This window comes from Hemicordylus capensis, chromosome 3, assembly GCF_027244095.1.
Source record: "Hemicordylus capensis ecotype Gifberg chromosome 3, rHemCap1.1.pri, whole genome shotgun sequence".
Taxonomy (NCBI): domain Eukaryota; kingdom Metazoa; phylum Chordata; class Lepidosauria; order Squamata; family Cordylidae; genus Hemicordylus; species Hemicordylus capensis.
Window position 1 is genome coordinate 292351158 of NC_069659.1, and position 18275 is coordinate 292369432.

The 18275-nt window shown below is 44.7% G+C and overlaps 2 protein-coding genes across 22 annotated transcripts in view; one reads left to right on the plus strand and one right to left on the minus strand.

Moving 5' to 3' along the window:
• The window catches only part of KIF1A (kinesin family member 1A), a 196894-nt gene that overhangs the window by 168606 nt on the left and 10013 nt on the right, over window positions 1-18275 (minus strand). For all 21 annotated transcript variants that reach the window (XM_053304577.1, XM_053304578.1, XM_053304576.1 and 18 more), the window contains exon 2: window positions 1325-1481. In XM_053304577.1, the coding sequence (XP_053160552.1) occupies window positions 1325-1430 (106 nt within the window). In that variant the 5' untranslated portion in view covers window positions 1431-1481. The remainder of the gene's footprint in view (window positions 1-1324; window positions 1482-18275) is intronic.
• The window catches only part of LOC128348875 (allantoinase, mitochondrial-like), an 84087-nt gene continuing 79342 nt past the window's right edge, over window positions 13531-18275 (plus strand). Inside the window, exon 1 of the mRNA XM_053304590.1 lies at window positions 13531-13595. The gene's annotated coding sequence lies outside the window, so the exon portion shown is untranslated. The remainder of the gene's footprint in view (window positions 13596-18275) is intronic.

Sequence of the window (18275 nt, forward strand, 5' to 3'; positions counted from 1 at the left end):
TAGCACAACTGCCCTGTCCATTCTCAACAGCGTCAGAGCTGCTTTAGGACTCAACAGCAGCCTCAGGGCACAAAGTTACAGCTTCGTAATGCTGAGCATCATGTTAGCCACTGTCTCCAGAAACACCTGCACAATTAGCAGCATAGGGGTATGTGAACTGGTTCAAAGACTCGACCTTGGACCAAACTGGCTCTGGTTCAGTCCAAGATCAATTGGAACCGCTTGGACCAGTTTGGGCCCAGTTCAGGGCAGGTATGGGGCTTCTGTAATTGCTAAAATATTATTTTAAAATGAAGCACCTATTCTCGCGGTGGCATGGGGGGGGTGTGGGAGGGGGCTGTGGCAGCTCTCCCTACCTGCTGACCTCACCCAGACTCTCCCATGTCTGGTATGGCCCATTTTGGCCCTCTGTGCATGCACAGCAGCCATTTTTTTGCCGATGTGCATGCATAGAGAGCTGAAATGGGCCTGAGGGCTGATCCAGCCCCAGGAAACTTCGAGGGAGCTGCCACAGCTCTCCCCCCCCCCCGACAGCCACCACAGCATCCCATAAGGCCACCGAGGGAGTTAGCACTTGGTTTTTTAAAAGGTATTTTAAACAATTACAGAAATCCCTAGCCCCCCTCGAACCAGGCCCAAACTCAAGCCAAACAGGGCCCTGGTCCAGAGGGGGACAAAACCAAACTGGTAAAATCAGTTTTATGCACATCTCTAAAGCAGCAGTAGGACAGCTGCTTTGTGATTGAACAACATCTGGGAGACACTGCAGCGCCATTTGGGCGTGTGTGTTTTTTTTAAAGTCAGGTTTTCTCAGATCTGAAAAGCAATCAAAGAAAAACAGGGGGAAACAGAAGGGGGCTGCTCTGTTCACACGCATCACACCGATGCCCAGTAAAACATTACGAAACAAAGAGACCATCTCTCTATATATAAAATTCTTCTAAAAACACACCTGTCGCTAATCCCATGCATGGCAGTTCTTGCAAGAGTTCACGAGTGAGCTGCCGATGAGCAACAAGGATGGGCAGAAAGAAACTGCTGACCAGGAGAACGGCCAAGCAACCAGGGAGGAGAACCAGCAGTCCAGCTGGCTGCCGAGGGAGGAGAAGCAGCGGCCCGGCCACCAAAGAAGCATGAAATGAATATGGGGGGAAGAAAGGGAGAACGAGGGGCACAGATGCTCTGCAGAAGGTCAACTAGTTTTACATTAAATGCCCAGTGTGGAAGCTCTGCTGGAGTAGTCACAATCATAGCTAAGAGAAGTAATAAAAGTCTCAAAAGCACTTTTAATGGTCTTGGGTAAAAACATGCAGGAACTACTCACTTGTGGTGTTTCCTGTCATCTGTATGATACATTTGGAATCCTTGTTGATTTCCCGGGAGTTGAAAGGACGGACCCGCACTGCTACCTTAACAGAGGCTCCTGCCATCCTGCTGGTCCAAAGGTTTTCTCCCCTTGCTACGACTGTACTAAAAACGCCCTGGAAGAAACAGGAAAGGATGGTTAAGACAGGTGCTTCTAAGGCTTTGCATGGCCCAGCCAATCTCTAGGTAATTATTATTTAGAATATTTACATACCCATATATTAATATCATTTAGAATATTTATATGTTGGTTTTTGGTATGAATAGGGATACCATATTTCCCTGAATAGAAGATGACCTTGAGTTTAAGATGACCACCTTAAAGATATGGGTTAAATATAGGTTATACTATTTCCCCAAAATGAAGTGGACCCTGAACTTAAGACAACCCCCCAAATTCTAACATCAAAGAACTCAGAAAAAAACTTATCTTGGATTCAGGCAAATACAGTAGTTGCTTTCCCACTGCAAGAAGGTGTCTCTTTGCCCATTTATCAGTAGTTATGTGAACTGTGGATAAGTATATACTGTTTATGTGGTAGGTAAATCCAGGTGTCATGACCCCAGCTCCAACTACTGACTCCAAGTCTGACCTCAAAGAGGCAGGAACAGCACTGGACCCAGCCCTTTGACTCTGACCAGTGTTTCCTCTAAGAGAGATTCCCAGATGTTGTTGACTACAACTCCCAGAATCCCCAAGCAAAAGCAATTGCAGCTGAGGATTCTGGGAGTTGTAGACAACAACATATGGGAATCGCTCTTAGAGGGAATACTGACCCTGACACTGTGTCAGAGCAAGACAGTACCTGTGGAGCCTGGAGCCTCTGATGAAGCAACAACCTTTGGAACCTGAGCCTCTGGGGGAGCTGGCTCTTCATGAAAGGTAAAGTGTGCCATCAAGTCGGTGTCGACTCCTGGTGACCACAGAGCCCTGTGGTTGTCTTTGGTAGACTACAGGAGGGGTTTAACATTCATTGCCTGCAGTCTGAGATGATGCCTTTCAGCATCTTCCTATATCGCTGCTGCCTGAAATATACAAGCGGGGATTCAAACTGGCAATCTCTGGCTAGATAATCAAGTCATTTCCTGGCTGTGCCATTATATTTGCACATCAGTGCTGGTAACAAGTGAGGCAGGATCAGATGGCGGGGAGGAGAAAGAGTACCAGACTCCAGCTGCCCTTTTAAGACTGCTTCTCTCCAGGCAGGGAGGCATTGCTCAGCAGGAGCAGCCTGAACCCAGAACGCTTTCCAGCTTAGCCACTCAACAGCAGCAAAATGCTTCCATTCAGGCAAATTGCTTTCAAAACGTAAAGCAGTCTTATGAAAACGAACAACCCGGAAAAACAGCAACTTTTTAATGCCAGATAGACAACGTCATAGCACTATATTGCAGTGAATAAATTCGAAACAAAGCATTGGAAATATGAATGGCACCCTGCTGTCAGTGAGAGGACTGTGGTGTCACAACACAGGAAGTGTGGAAGCACACTTCAGAGATTTGTTGTGACCCTGTTGCAGGGTGTAATCTGGAAAGCACCCAGGTGCATTTAAAAGCTCAGTCTGCCTCTGGCTGTTGAATCAACACATCCATGGTGCTAGCCTGACCAGCCCTGCCTTGCTTCTAGACCTTGTGGGCTCTGTGCTGCAGGATGGGACTGGACACCAGGTTCTGTCACTAGTATCAAAAGATAAAGCTGCAAAATATTCTTGCTTTAAACCCTGGACAGCTGTTGCCAGTCAACACTAAGCTACCAGCACTGACTCAGTTCTGTATGGCAGCCTCCTAATTTCTAATTGAGATAGAAGAAGAATCACACCAGACATAATTCCTGCGTAATCAATAAAGCCTCAAACTGAACCTGCATTATAATTAAGATACATTCTTCATTTTTGTTACTGTAGGCAACAAACCCACCATTTTTCTCTCATGGAACTTAAGTTATATATAGGGATTCCCCATCTCCCATCCTGGTGTGCCCAGACCCAGACCTGCCTGGCTTCCGCAAAGTTACTGCATCATGCGCTTTCAGAAGACACCCTGGGACCATTAAAATGTTCAGTCTCCAAATTGTTGTTTGTATTAGACTGTTTAAATGTTCCTTAGAAGTGCAAATGCCCATTGCCTGGTCTTGATATACTTTTGAACAGATGTTACCAAAATAGTATCTTTTTAAAAACTATTTCTCCCCCCCCCATTTAATACAAGCAATACAATAATATAGACAATGCATCCTATAATACTAGCATGCATACACACACACACACACACACACACACACACACAATTAGCATCAAATGTGGTGTTGTTTTTACCAGAATCTGCTTATGTTTCATTAGTGACTCTGCTTCTGGAATACAACTTTATTTACAAGAGCAAAAATTATTCTGCAAAAGTAAATGTATTACTTATTTATGAGGCTCTGAAGAGGTCACCTAATAGCATTTTTAGCTTTGATGTCCCTCAAACACATAAGAATATGCTTAAGGAAATATCACAATCGAAGTAAATGATGCCTCAAAGTATTTACGACCCTACTTGATAAAGGGACACACTAGGAGGGCATTGAAATGCCCACCGAGGATGTCATGTTGGGCATGCCCTTGGTACATCCCCTTCCTAATTGCTTGGGCTAGTAAGGTGATATCTGAACTAGTGATCATAACTGAACTGTTATGGTATCTGATCACATCTGAATCATTATGATCTTTTCACCTCTGGCTTGATAAGTGAGGAAGCCGCCTCAGACAGCAGCTTGGTGCAGACAACGGATTGTCTGCTTCCACTGACCTGTCCCTTCCGGTCATCTCACTTAGCCCTTTCACACCAACAACAACCACACTAGCCATTGTCATTGTCCTCCTGCTCCTTTTCCTTGTCACAATTTAAAGACAGAAGATGGGGAAGTTTGAGCAGCAGGCAGTGTCACCAACTCACTCACTCTCTGCCTTTTCAAAAGACAGGTTTGAGTGCAATGAAGCCAGGGCAAACGCAACGAGCAACAGAAGACCACAGAGCAAGAAGGAGTGATTGTGAGCGACCTCGACTCCTCACTCCTTTTGAAGCTTGCAAGGGTCAGAGCTTTTCTCTCTATTCAGGAAATACAATTATTTTATCTTTCTGGGCAATCAAAGGAAGATTTTTCAAAATACTGCCTCCAAGCTGCGGTCTGTAATTTGTCCATATGAGATGGGAAGTTTCCTCTTTGGGAAATGAAGCCAAAGTATGGGGAAGTAGCAGAGTTGGAGAAAAATAGAAGTTTCAAATTTAGCCACTCTTGATTTGGACTGCGTTCCATTCACATTCACAAAAACTAAAGACTTGCCCAGTCATATTGTTAATGGCAGCACATTTGTTAATCACAAAGTTTACCTATAATTTTCTAAGAATTTTATAAGTTTCTTTGCACATTTAAGTTGCAGTGTGATGGAAAATACCTGAACATGCATGTCCCACTTCTAAAATATTTAAAGGTCAGTTAAGGCTAATAAATCTGACGTAGACAGATTTGAAGTTAATGTTAGATTTTTAAACAAATAATTATGTGGTGTTTGTAATATTTAAATTGTGCTTTCACATCTAGTAATTGTCTTAATAATTGTATCTTTTTTTAGTGAGAAATTCTGTTTCACATGCCTTTGTGCACAGCTGGATATTTATGACCAGGCAGTTTAGGAGCATAGGAAACTGCCTTATACAGAATCAGATTATTGGTACACACAGCTCAGTATTGTCCTTTTTCTGGCAATCTGGAAAATCCTCTTCCTCTTTCTGGGGGTGGGCATTTTGGTTGGGTGGTGGAACATGCACCAGCAGACCCTGTCTTTTCCATGCTTATTCTTTTTCTAGATTCAGCTTCTGTATTTTATGAATACAATGAATATTTCTATACCGATTTTCTACTGAAGCCCCAAAGTGGTTTACATAGATATAAATATATTTTAAAATGGCTCTTTGTCCCTAAAAGGCTCACAAATTGGGGGGGGGACCCCAAAACCTTAAGATAGACACCAGCAACAGCCACTGGACAGATTCTGTGCAGGGGATGGATAGGGCCAGTTGCTCTCCCCCTGCTTAATAAAGAGAATCACCACTTTAAAAAGGTGCCTGTTTGCTCAGTTAGCAGTGCTTGACTTCACTATAACCTTCATTGTGTGTGTGTTTGTTTTTTGCTTTCAGAAGCCACTTATATTGTCTGTGCAACATGGTAGAATTGGGAGAGGCAAGTACTGCAGAATCAAGCATTTGGAGAGACAGTGCTTGCCTGTTCCAGATCCATAATTTGGAAAGGCAATTATCACAATTGTACCTTCACTTTGAAGTAGGTATGCGGACCTTAAATGCATGGGCCAAAGAGAGGCCAGCTCAAAGTTAATAATTTATTCTTAAATGAATGATAATTAAACATTCAGTATCAGGAAGTATTTGTTTATGCATATGAGTTACTATTTTTACGTATCTTAAAAAAAATAAAATCACACAGACAGTTTCACATGAGCCAACCAATTTCCTAACCTATTCCAAGCCTGGAATCCTACCTGTGTTCTGCCCTCACCCCCAGTCCAATTGATCCCACCAGCTGTCAAATCCCAGCTCCTTTTTCCAAACATGCCACCCTCCAAGCATCCTCCCCACTCCGTTACCTTAACATTCCATGCTCTAAGCAATTCCCATCCAGACCACAGTTGACTACATACTCTTCCAGCTCCATAACAGTCTGCACAGAACTGCATGGAAATAGTCATGGCCCTATTTTCATCTAGCCTTGCACATAGACTGTTGTGGAGCTGAGACAAGAAAGCTCTGCAGAGGCAAGGACTTAGAGACAGTTTCAGCTTCCCCAGAAACTAAAACCCTGAGCGCCTATTGCCATCTAGCCATGCCCAGAGAGGTGAGAAATGAAACATTTTTAAAGTAATGTTTTTTGTCCAGCTGAAAAGGAGTGAAAGGACGTGCCATCCCATCCTACTCCACTCCAATCACTGGGGGTTCCACATACTGCTGCATGCCATTTCAGAGTCCCACTGTGTTGGAAAAATTGAAGATCAGTTCTTCCATCTTCCTGTCCAAGTAGACACTTGGAGAACACAAGTATCAGACTAGCCCTGGGATGACCTTTAATCCCACAATAATAGACTAACCAGCTTTCACACACTGGCATCTCACTCATACTACCACTTTACCATAGGCGTAACGATAGGGGGGCAGGGGGGCACATGCCCTGGGCGCCACTTGGCAGGGGGCGCCAAAAAGTGCCCCCGCCGATTTGCCGGGAAAAAAATTTTTGACTTTTTTTTTTTTTTTTTTTGCAGAGCAGTCCCCCTCCCCCGGTCCCGTTGCCCCCCACATTGGCATTGCTCATCCAGCACTGGGTGCCGCGGCATCTTCGTAGTCCAAGTCTCTGACTCTCACTCCCCGGTGCACCCCGCCGCCCCGCCACCAGTCGCGCATGCATCGAGAGGAGGACACGCACCAGAGCAAACTTCCTGAACAACTCCCTCTTCTGAACAACTTCCTGAATGCCCGAATATAGACTATTCCTGCTGAATGCCGATGCCAATGAGGTTGAACCACACTCCGTCCCCCGCCTTCGGGAAGTACCGAAACATAAGGCGCTGCCAGAGGCGTATCCAGCAAGTTGCGCCGTACCCTGTGACCGGAAGTTCCGCTTGGCTCCTACCCAGTAGAGGGGTGGAGCCTGAAGAAGAACAAGCCGTGGTCCTAGCCAAGGGTTTCTTCCCTTGGCGGGACAGCCCCGCTTTCTGTGCCCACTGCGGATCAAGAAGAACGGATGGAAACAAATGACACTGGCTCCGATCGCGAAGAACCAGTGGAGGTGGAGCCTGGACTCAGAAGTTCTCTGTGGTTTCCAAACACCTCCGGTTAAATGTTGGAGTTTCTGTTTCCTGCTGTGAGGATGAGCAAATGCGTGATTATGTGACCGCCACACCAGGAGGTGATGCAGCGACTCTGCCAATCTGGGACTTGATCAACGTTTTGTGTTCCTTGGCTGGGGGACACACAAATCTGAGCGGTGTGTTGGGACTGCGGAGTGTAGTGGTGGATGCAAGGACTCCAAGGAGGACTAAAAAGGTGTGTGTGTGATCTCTTATTCTCGTCCTCTCTGCCCAGCCTTGCTAGCCCCACTCCAGGGTGCCGGCAGGAAATCGGGGGGGGGGGGTTCCTTGGGCTCAGGGGGCAGCAAGAGACAGTCGCAGCCGAGAACTGCCTTCCCCCCACCGCGCCCGAGCGCCGGCCTCCCCTCCAGCCAGCACAGGCAGCATCTGTCTAAGGGGCAAGTTTTCTTTCTTTTTTCGTGTGTGGGGCACGCCGCCGCCGCATGGAGAAGCTGGGGTCCGTGGGGGTTGGGTCGGGAGCACAGGACAAGCTGTCTGTATTTTAAAGTCTTGGGAACAAACAACGTCCCCCTGCGAACCCAGCCCGAGAGCACTGCATAGACCGTGCCTGTTTGGTGTGCTCTCTCCAACCCCCGACCCATCTGGGAGATCTTGCTTGCTGCTGTTGCTGCTGCTGCTTAGCTGGTCAGCAGCCACCCTTTCATGCCAGCCGTGAGCACCATTTGTCCTCCTTGGACTTCATCCTGATCTCCTTTGTCCAACTCATTCCCTTAACTGGCACAGATTTCCTCTTGCACCAGCTCAGTCGGGAAATGGAGTGGGGAGGGGGAGGGTCGGGCTGTTCTCCTCAGCTACAGTCTGCCTGCTGCTGCCAGGGGAAGGGGAAGGGGGAAGTTTTCCAGTTGTATTTTTTGCCACCAGTTCTCCTTTTTGCTCATTCAAGTCCTTCCTCCCCTATAATCTAACCACGTTTTAACTGAAAAGGTTCAGGGAGGGGGAGATGGGGGGATGTGGAACCTTGGGTTCCACATCCCCCCATCTCTCCCTTCCTGGACTTTTTCACTATGTAATGCAAGCTAATTTAATTATATGTCATCATCAAAATGGATTAGCTGTTTCAGCCCATCAGGAAAGTCTAAACCTCCACCGATTTAATTAACCAGACTGAAAATCAGATGAACAGAGAATGTTTTAATGAAAGGTGGTATATAAATTTAACAATAAGTAAAACTATCATTAGGAGCAGTTAGTGATTACTTAAACATTGGTGCTGCCAAGCAATTTGTAAATAAAACTAGAAGCCCTTTGAAAATAAGCTGGAATTAATTGTAGGTTGGGCAGGGGGTGAAAGTATATACTTCTAAACATTTATTGTTAAATTTATATACCACCTTTCATTAAAAACAACCCCAAAGTGGTTTGGTTTTAGTCATGGAGTTTAATTTTAATTGCTCTTTTTGTCAATGTGATGAAGATTAGTTAAATCTGAGCGGTCTTAGGCAACCAATGTTGCATCTGAAATGCCATTTCATTTTTTATTGTCATAAATACTCTCCAACCAATTTAAATAGCAAAGGTGTATATTATCGCTTTATTAAATTGCAGGGAATCTCAAAAAATCAGGATTTGCAACTAAGGCAGTGCATATCTTCTCTAAAATGGCCCTTTTATAGTTTTTCTAACTTTGAAATCGTAACATAAAACAAAGCATAAATGCATAAATGCTTCCCCCTCCATTTGAAACCTTTTCTGGTGTAAATAGTGCGTGGTTTTGGAAAAGGGGAGTCTTTCTTTAACAGCGGGAGAATAAGGAGTCTTTAGCACTATCACCCTAGTCCCTCGAATTACTTTGGAGTCCTTGGTTTTCGTTTTGTTAAAATACAGTCACTCACAAGGGAAAGTCAGGAACAGAACCAGGGCATGAGGGAGGAGCATCATAATCATAATCATCATCGCATCATAATTCTGATGTTTGAGATACAAGCCAACTTTACAGGGTTGTTGTGAGGAAAAACCTAAGTATGTAGTGCATTTTGAAATTTTTGGTAATTTTTGTAATTTTTTTAATTTTTAAAATAAAAGTTTTCTGAAACATATGTGTCAGTCAGATGTATGTTGGGGGCGCGGCGGGGGGGCGCAATTTCAGTGCTTGCCCCGGGCACCGTTTTCCCTAGTTACGCCTCTGCACTTTACCAGATATTTATATCTAGGAAGGTAAGGATACCTAATCAACACCTTAAGTGGCGGAGCAGGGAAATGCTTGACTAGCAAGTAGAAGGTTGCCGGTTCAAATCCCCGCTGGTCCTATATCGGGCAGCAGCGATATAGGAAGATGCTGAAAGGCATCATCTCATAGTGCACAGGAGGAAGCAATCATAAACCCCTCCTGTATTCTACCAAAAGAAAACCACAGAGCTCTGTGGGTGCCTGGAGTCGAAATCGACTTGGATGGCACACTCTAAGGATACCTAAAGTCACCTTAAGTGGCGCAGCGGGGAAATGCTTGACTGATAAGCAGAAAGTTGCCAGTTCGAATCCCCGCTGGTACTATATTGGGCAGCAGTGATGTAGGAAGATGCGGAAAAGCATCATCTCATACTGTGTAGGAGAAAGCTATGGTAAACCCCTCCTGTATTCTACCATAGACAACCACAGGGCTCTGTGGTCACCAGGAGCCGACATCGACTTGATGGCACACTTTACCTTTAAGGATATTGAAAAGCAGTCCTGTAGCCAGAATTCTTCTAATAAAGGGTCTAAAGGGTCAAGGAAGCATCACAGAACTTGAGAAAGAGGACAGCTGGTCTTATGGTAGAAAGCATGACGTCTCCTTAGCTAAGCAGGGTCTGCCTTGGTTGCATATGACTGGTAGACTACATGTGAGCACTGTAAGATATTCCCCTTAGGGGATGGAGCCGCTCTGGGAAGAGCATCTAGGTTCCAAGTTCCTTCCCTGGCAGCATCTCCAAGATAGGGCTGAGAGAGATTCCTGCCTGCAACCTTGGAGGAGCCACTGCCAGTCTGTGTAGACAATACTGAGCCAGATAGGCCAAATGGTTTGACTCAGTATATGGCAGCTTCCTATGTTCCTAACTTAAGTATATAGTCTAGTGGACAAGTGAGCAGAATACTGGTTCCATGCTTATCTCTACATAAAAAAGGGCTAGAAACTTGTCTCTTTTCAAAGAGAGCTTGAACACTGAGGAAGAGTACCTGGAATATCTCTAAGGGAGTCAAGTTCCCCTGTGCTTACAGCCCTGGTCTTGTGATAGCAAGCATGACTTGTCCCCTTAGCTAAGCAGGGTCCGCCCTGTTGCATATGAATGGGAGACTAGAAGTGTGAGCACTGTAAGATATTCCCCTCATGGGATGGAGCCTCTCTAGGAAGAGCAGAAGGTTCCAAGTTCCCTCTCTGGCATCTCCAAGATAGGGCTGAGAGAGAGACTCCTACCTGCAACCTTGGAGAAGCTGCTGCCAGTCTGTGTAGACAATGCTATGCTAGACCGATCAATGGTCTGACTCAGTATATGGCAGCTTCCTATGTTCCCTGTCTGAAAAGAGTGTAACTGACATAGTCCATTCCCTTTCTATATAATACAGGGACGTTATTAATACAGGAAGTCCTGTATGAGGTTGGAAATATAATCCCTCCAGCATCACAATGAACAGTGCTACTGTATTTTTGTAATGGAAGATGCAGTCATGTCACCTGCAGAACCACCAGCACCAGATGGGCTTTCTTAGTTCTGATTAGAAAGGGTTGTCAAAGAACTGATAAGACCTCTAGCCACAGAGATCAGTGCATCTTCGAAATGTAGCAGGTAACTTCTGCCAATCAGATAAGCAAAAGGCCCATCAGCACTGTTTAATCCTAGTGGATCAAGTTAATTTAGCAAGGATTACTTAACAAGATTTTCCTTAATCTGTAGAACTATCTATTTTGCAAATGCCCATGTGACCCAATTTTCTGGGAGGAACCTGAACACTTGATGGCTGGCTGTCCGCCAATCATGGGTTGGGAGCAGGGAGAAAACAAATAACAAGTAGAACAATCCTAGAAGCTTCACAAAAGGTCTTCTAATTGCAGCTTGCCAATAGTTCACAAGGGTTACTGACAAAGTTGTCAAAGGAGAGTAGAAACAATCCCTTAATTCCTCCCAGGCTGCACATGGAGGGGAATACTGCTCCTGCCATTTATTTGGTTTTATGGCAAGCTCTGAGGCAAGCAGAATATATGGGAATAAGAAGAAATCGGTTCAACCAGTTCCCACAAGACAATTCACTTAGTAAAGATGCACATACAGGGAAGGTTCTTAAGCTTTAATTCTACCCCTTTCCCAGACCACTGCCTAATTCCATTATATATACACTCCATTATATATACACTCTGTAATAAGCTAAAACTGTTCAAAAGGATGGACATTTTGGAAGAGCTAAAACCAAATGAATGGTAGTGGGAGGGGGAATCCCTCCTCCCATGTTATCTGATGCTAGAAACGCCTTTCCCCATTGGTACAAAATCACATCAGCCTGGTTTGCCTGCCCATCTTAGTAACAGAGCTAGGCCTCTAAGGCCCACCCCCAGGTTCATTTTAGTATAAATAATTCAGTGAGCAAGACATAGTACGGCACTCAGTCCACCCACAGCCAAATCCAGAATTTTCTGTTCAAGGAGGAAAAATAGGAACTACTAGAGAAGCCAAAGAGAGACCCAGAGAGAATGTCGGATGAAAGCAAGTTTTCTCTTGCTTTTCTTCCATGTTGATCCAGCAACTGAAGAATCTGTTCTGCTCCAAACTCAGCAGCTGCTACCCTTTTCAACACAGCCACAGCTCCGAGCTGTACAAACCATCCTAAACTCAGAATGTCAGAAAGCCCTGCTGGGTCAGAATAAAGATCCAACTAGTGCAACTTCTTGTTACCACAGAGTGTCTGACCAGGTGCCTCTAGGACATCCACAGGCTGGTCTTGAAGACAACAACCGCTCTCCTGTTGTTGCTCCCCAGCAAGTGGTTGCCAGGGCTCAGTGGAGTCAGGTTTGCAAGGACCAAAGGCAAGTACATCATCCAGGCCAGGCCAAAGTCAAGATTCAGGACACTGAACAGAGATCAGACAGTCAGTGGCAAGTACATAGAGAACATCAGGAAGGTAGGTGGTGGTCTAATCCCTTAAGGTCAGGGCCAGATTAACGTATTAGCAAAAGTAGCAAATGCTACGGGGCCCGCGTTTTCTAGGGCCCCCCACAGCTTGTTATCTTATCTCAGTTATCTGGCTCTGCAAGAGCTAATAGATTGAGCTAATCATTAGCGGAGGGGGCAGGGACACAGGGCATTGAAACAACACTACAGTTGCAGAAGCTGAAAATCAGTGAGTTTATGCAGGAGGCTCCCTTCCCTTTCAAGTTTCCTTCCTTCTCCCTGCTCTCTGTCTGCTGTGGATGCTGCTGTTCTGCTCAGTCTGCTGAGCAAACAATCTCATTTCAAAGCGAACTAAGCATCATTTTCCAATCATTCATTCATATTTCAAAAAGTGAGCAAAAATGGAGGGGGATGCATATGGAGGATGTTTTGTGAAATGGGGAGATATCTGGCATAAAATCACTCTGTGTGTCTGTGATTCTGCTGGTGGCTGTGACTGATGTTTGCTTTGTTTATATTATTAAATCCTAGTAAGAAGTTGGGATGACTCCATATACCATCCTGTTGTCTAGTTTGAAATGGCTTTAGTGGTTGCATATATATTGGCTAAGGCTAGTAGGCAACTTCTCTTTCTGTTTGGCATAAATGGCATTGAATGGGATGCATTTATTGGAGACATGTGGCTAAACGTCAGCATAAATATGAATATGTTGTATGCACATCATGCATATATATGTGTTTTGTCATGACACTTGCATCCTGCCCAGGCGCGTAACGATGATCGGGCAAGGGGAGACAGTTGTCTGGGGGCCCCACAGCTTAGGGGGCACCCGAGAGACATGTCACGTGCCTCCCCCAACCAGCGCTGGCCCCAGCTTCCTTGATTAAGTGTATTTTTAAAAAATGGTTTTAAAAAATTCCACCTTTGTTCCAGAGCGCCGTATTTCCTGCCTGCTGCTGCCTCCGCCCACCCTCCACCCTTTTGCCTAGTTCTGTGGCCGACGGGGCTCCTCCTCTTTCCCCACCCATTGGCTGCTGCTGGTGCAGAGAAACACGCATGCTCAGCTGCTGCTGCTGCCTAGCGCGTGCTGCCGAGGGAGGAAGAGGAAGTCGCTGCCGTGCCATTATTCCTAGTGCTGCCCACCAACGAATCAATCTAGCAGCAAGCAAGCTAGAAAGCTAGGATCTACCATTACAGTAAAAAAAAAGGAGCGGCAAGAGGCTCAGGAATCAGGTAAGGTTAGTTATGCACATTCGGGACGGGGATGGGGTGGGATCAAGAGACCCCGTTGCTCTCCTTTGCAGCAGCAGTTGGGCATCTCTCCAGGTTCACCAGAAGTGCTTTACTTTACTAGCAATAAAAATAGTAATACATTGCCACTTGCACACACGGCTAGCTATGCCCTGGGCACTCTTAAGAACAACAACTTCTTAAGACATGTAGGAGGAGCGTCGGCAGGAAGACTTCTCAGATTAGTTAGCGACACAGTGACGAGGGAAGGAGGAAAGGCGCACGTTGGGGCTAATGCAGTTGGTTTTTACTAAGAGGAGGAAGATTGTGTTCATCTCCCTATGGCCCGCGCGTCCCCCGTCTGTTCTCCGCCCACCCTGCATGGTCCCCGCTTCTTTCCTCCTGCCCTGCTGCTTCTCCCCTTCTCCCGGCCTGTTCTCCACCTGCCCGCCCGCATGGTCCCCCACTCTCCTCCCCCCTCCCTGCTCGCATGGTTCCCCGTTCTCCTTTCCCCTCCCTGGCCACCCACATGGTCCTTGCTTTCCTCCCCCGCCCACCTGCATGGTCCCCGAGTCCTTGCTTCTCCCCGCCCACCCGCATGGCTGCCTCTACACGGCCGCGGTTCCTGGCTGAGCCGGCTTTCCTCCTCCTGGCCCGTGCTTTGCCCGCCCGCCTGGTCCCTGGTTTGTGCCGCCCGCCTGTCCGCCCGCTCCCCGCTTTGTGCCACCCGCCCGCCCAGTCCCCGCTTTGTGCCACCTGCCCGCCCGCCCGCTCCCCAATTTGTGCTGCCCGCCCGCCCAGTCCCCGCTTTGTGGTAGGCGGTGATGGCAGGTCGGGGGGCCCATTTTAAAATCTTGTCTCTGGGCCCCCTCCAACCTTGTTACGCCCCTGATCCTGCCCTTCCTTTAAGAGGCTCAGTGTGCATGATTCTTTCTTCCTACTTTTATTCTTACTACAGTCCTGTGAGGTGGGTTAGGATAAAAACTTTTGCTGTAAATTGTTGTTGTGATTGCTTAATTGGTTAAATGCCTGCCAATAAACAGTAAACTTGGCCTAATAATTAACAACCTATAACTACATAGCCACCCCCAGTGTTCCCTCTAACAGGGATTCCCAAATGTTGGGTAAAAACAGATTGAACAATCTCACTCTAATGAACATTGAACATGAACTTCTGCATGAAAGACACATTTCAGATATCATCAAGAAATTTGCTCATGCTAAATCTAGAAAATGTAACTTCTAAATTGTAGTTTTCTTACTTTTGACATTTGAAATTGATACCTACAACATGTAAATGTAAATAATAGTATTACTGAAGTGTAAGACATTTGCTGTATTATCTGGCTGTATAGCAAATAAAAAAATGAATTACTTTACTATGTAAGTAAATAATATATGTTTTAATATTTATGTTCATTTTTTAAAATTTGGGGCCCCTTCATAACATATGCTACAGGCCCCGCACTAGCTTAATCCGGCCCTGCTTAAGGTGGCAGTCCAAAGGAAGGGAATGGGGGCAAGGTACACGAGTATGTAAGGCTCCTTTTGGTGGTGAGCTGCTCAGACTGAAGAACTGTCTTAAAAGCAATAGTTTTAAGGCCAACCAGGCACCAGATCACCTGGTCTGGCTGGGCTGTTGAACTGCAGGACCCCACTTTGGCCACGCTCGTCTGGCAGCTACTCAGGGACGGGCCTTCTCCGTTGCTGCCCCGAGGCTTTAGAATGCGCTCCCAAGTGAAATAAGAGCCTCCCCATCTCTGACCATTTTTAAAAAGTCTTTAAAGACACATCTGTTCACCCAGGCTTTTAACTGATATGGTTTTGATTGTTTTAATGTTGTTTTTAGAATATTGTTTTTAAAATTTTAAATTGTTGTGTTTTAAATTTCTTGTTTTGTTTTTAACTTTTTTTTTTACCTTTGTTTTTATCTTCTTGTAAATCGCCCAGAGATGTAAGTTGTGGGCAGTATAAAATATGTTAAATAAATAAATAAATAAAATTAAATAAATTTTATGGCGCTGCAGTTTATCAAAGCTCAGGCCAATAGTTCCCTCTGCCTGAGAGTTGCCCAGTGGCACAGGGAGTAAGATGCCTGGGTCTGGTTTGAGTTCTCTGGCACCTTAAACTGGTATCCAGTGGCATTCTGAATCTAGAGGTTCCACATAGCCACCATGATTAACAGCTATTGCTAGACCTATTCTCCATGAGTTTCTCTCAGGTGGAATCAGCCAGGCCTGCGGCTCCATAGCCCAATCCATTTAGGTGCTGTTCATAAAGGCAGAAGCCACAGGGATCTCTGTGCCCTACAGAGGCACTTTGCTCCATTCAACTATCTTTAGAGAATTCGTACAGTTCAGGGTTAGTTAACTATCCCTGCTAACTAAGCCCTGATACCTGAGCAAAGAGGCACCTTTTAAAAGTGGTTATTTTCTTTATTGAGCAGTGGGAGAGCAACTGGCCCTATCCAGCCCCAGCACCGCATCCCTCCCGTGGCTGTTGCTGGCGTCTGTCCTATGTTGCTTTTTAGATTGTGAGCCCTTTGGGAAATAAATCTTTATTTGTATTTCTATATGTAAATCGCTTTGGGAACTTTTGTTGAAATTCCGTTTTATATAAATATCCGTTGTCATTAGTTGTACTCAATCTTTAAGTCAAGAATGTACACTTTATCCATGCTGGAGACATCCACAATTTATCTTAAGGAAGAGTATCTATGACAAAAATATGTTACTCTACAAATCCATTAGGTGGCTCTAATCACACAAACAGTCTTATTTAATTAAGTGGGACTAGTCACTCAACATCAAATAATTTTTTTAATCTTTCTGTTGTTTTTAAAATGACCATTTTTTAGTATTCGGTCTTGCAAGATTGGTCCTGCTTCTAAAATGCTGGATGCCTCAAGCACACTGATGCTTTCTGTTTGCAAATTTTATTGTCTGATAATAATGATATTGTTTTGCTGTCTGCAAGCTACGGCCTGAGTTAGTGGGATTGTCATTATACTGTTATTATTGTCTGGTTATTGACTGTATTTTTTAAATAATAGTACCTGATCCTTGATCATAAAATAAATCTGAATCTGAATCACTGGGACAAAATTTTCATGTGTGGGGGTGTGTGAATTTACCCACTTTGTAAAGATATTTTACAAAGCCAGCATGGTGTAGTGGCTAGAGTGCTGGACTAGGACCGAGGAGACCCGAGTTCAAATCCCCATTCAGCCATGAGACTTGCTGGGTGACTCTGGGCCAGTCACTTCTCTCTCAGCCTAACCTACTTCACAGGGTTGTTGTGAGGAGAAACTCAAGTATGTAGTACACCGCTCTGGGCTCCTTGGAGGAAGAGAGGGATATAAATGTAAAAATAAATTAAATAAATAAAAATATTTTCCGTGTTATGCTACTACAGCTAGGCTTGTGGAGAAAGAACACTGGAACCTGACAGAAAAATGGGGCTATTATTCACTGAAGTTCAAGAGCAGCTTCAATACTGGCCCATCCTAACATCACCCAAGATTAAAAAGATGATAAAGTGCATATGTCTGAATCTGTCAGAACTGGACGGAAATTAATTTTGCAGGCCCAAGCATTCAAGTAGATATTAAAGATGCAGATAAGCACTGCCAGTATCCCTGTTTCCCGCTCCCCGATATTTGCACTATGGAGAACACATGCCCAAATACAATCAACACTTCTCATTGTTTAACAGATTTGATACCCTTTTAAAAAGAAAATGGAACCAAGGCAGCTTAAAGAAACAATAAATACCTCAAATTATTGAAACTCGTATCATATGAAAAACTATTAATAGTCTAAAAGCATGATGTCAATCAATTTTTTAAAAAATCAAGAAAATCCATATGAAAAGAAAACATAAAAATGTTTTAGGCCTCTTGCTTGAGTTCTGCATAAGAATAAATGATATCCTTACTAAGTCACAAGAATGCTGCTTCCAGAAAGCACAAGGGCTGAAAGAGGCTGTGTTTCCCAGGAGAACCAATGCAAGGGCAACTTTTTAAAAAAATAAATAAATAAAACCAGTATGATACAAAATGGCAGGTAGAGTATGTGGGGTAGGGTGGGGGTGAGCCTCCTCAACCCTAGAATGATATTAATTTACGACAGATAGGAAATTGGCTCTGTGCTTTCAACTGTTTGAAACATTTGTAAAAAAAGATAACAAGAGGGTGTGTTCATCAAGAGTGTTCTATTACTGGACTTAAAGAGAAAGTGCTGGAGACCCCTCTAAGCTGGTGTAATTGTCCTAGGTTAGGGTGACAATTTCTTGGCTCTGCAGGGAACATCTTCTGTCTGGTCCATTGTGATCTGAACTGCATCACCCCTTTAGTTTCAGTCCACTGAGCACCAGACAAACAAGCACATATGGAGCGGTAGGAATGGCTTTTGACTTCATTCACCTCCTTATTTACTGCCATCACATTTGAGTTGATGTCATGCAATGAAATCACTGAAGATAAAGCCATAAAATGCAATGAAGCTCTCTGGCCCTTGAAATCCAAAACAAAAAATAAACTGATAAACAAGATAACACTAGAAGTAAACTCACCAAGGATTCATAGTAATTAGTGATGCATTACTACATGCATTTCTATCAGGGCTGTCCTTTTCTATCTCACTGTGAAGCTTGAGGAGAGCTGGTCTTGTGGTAGCAAACATG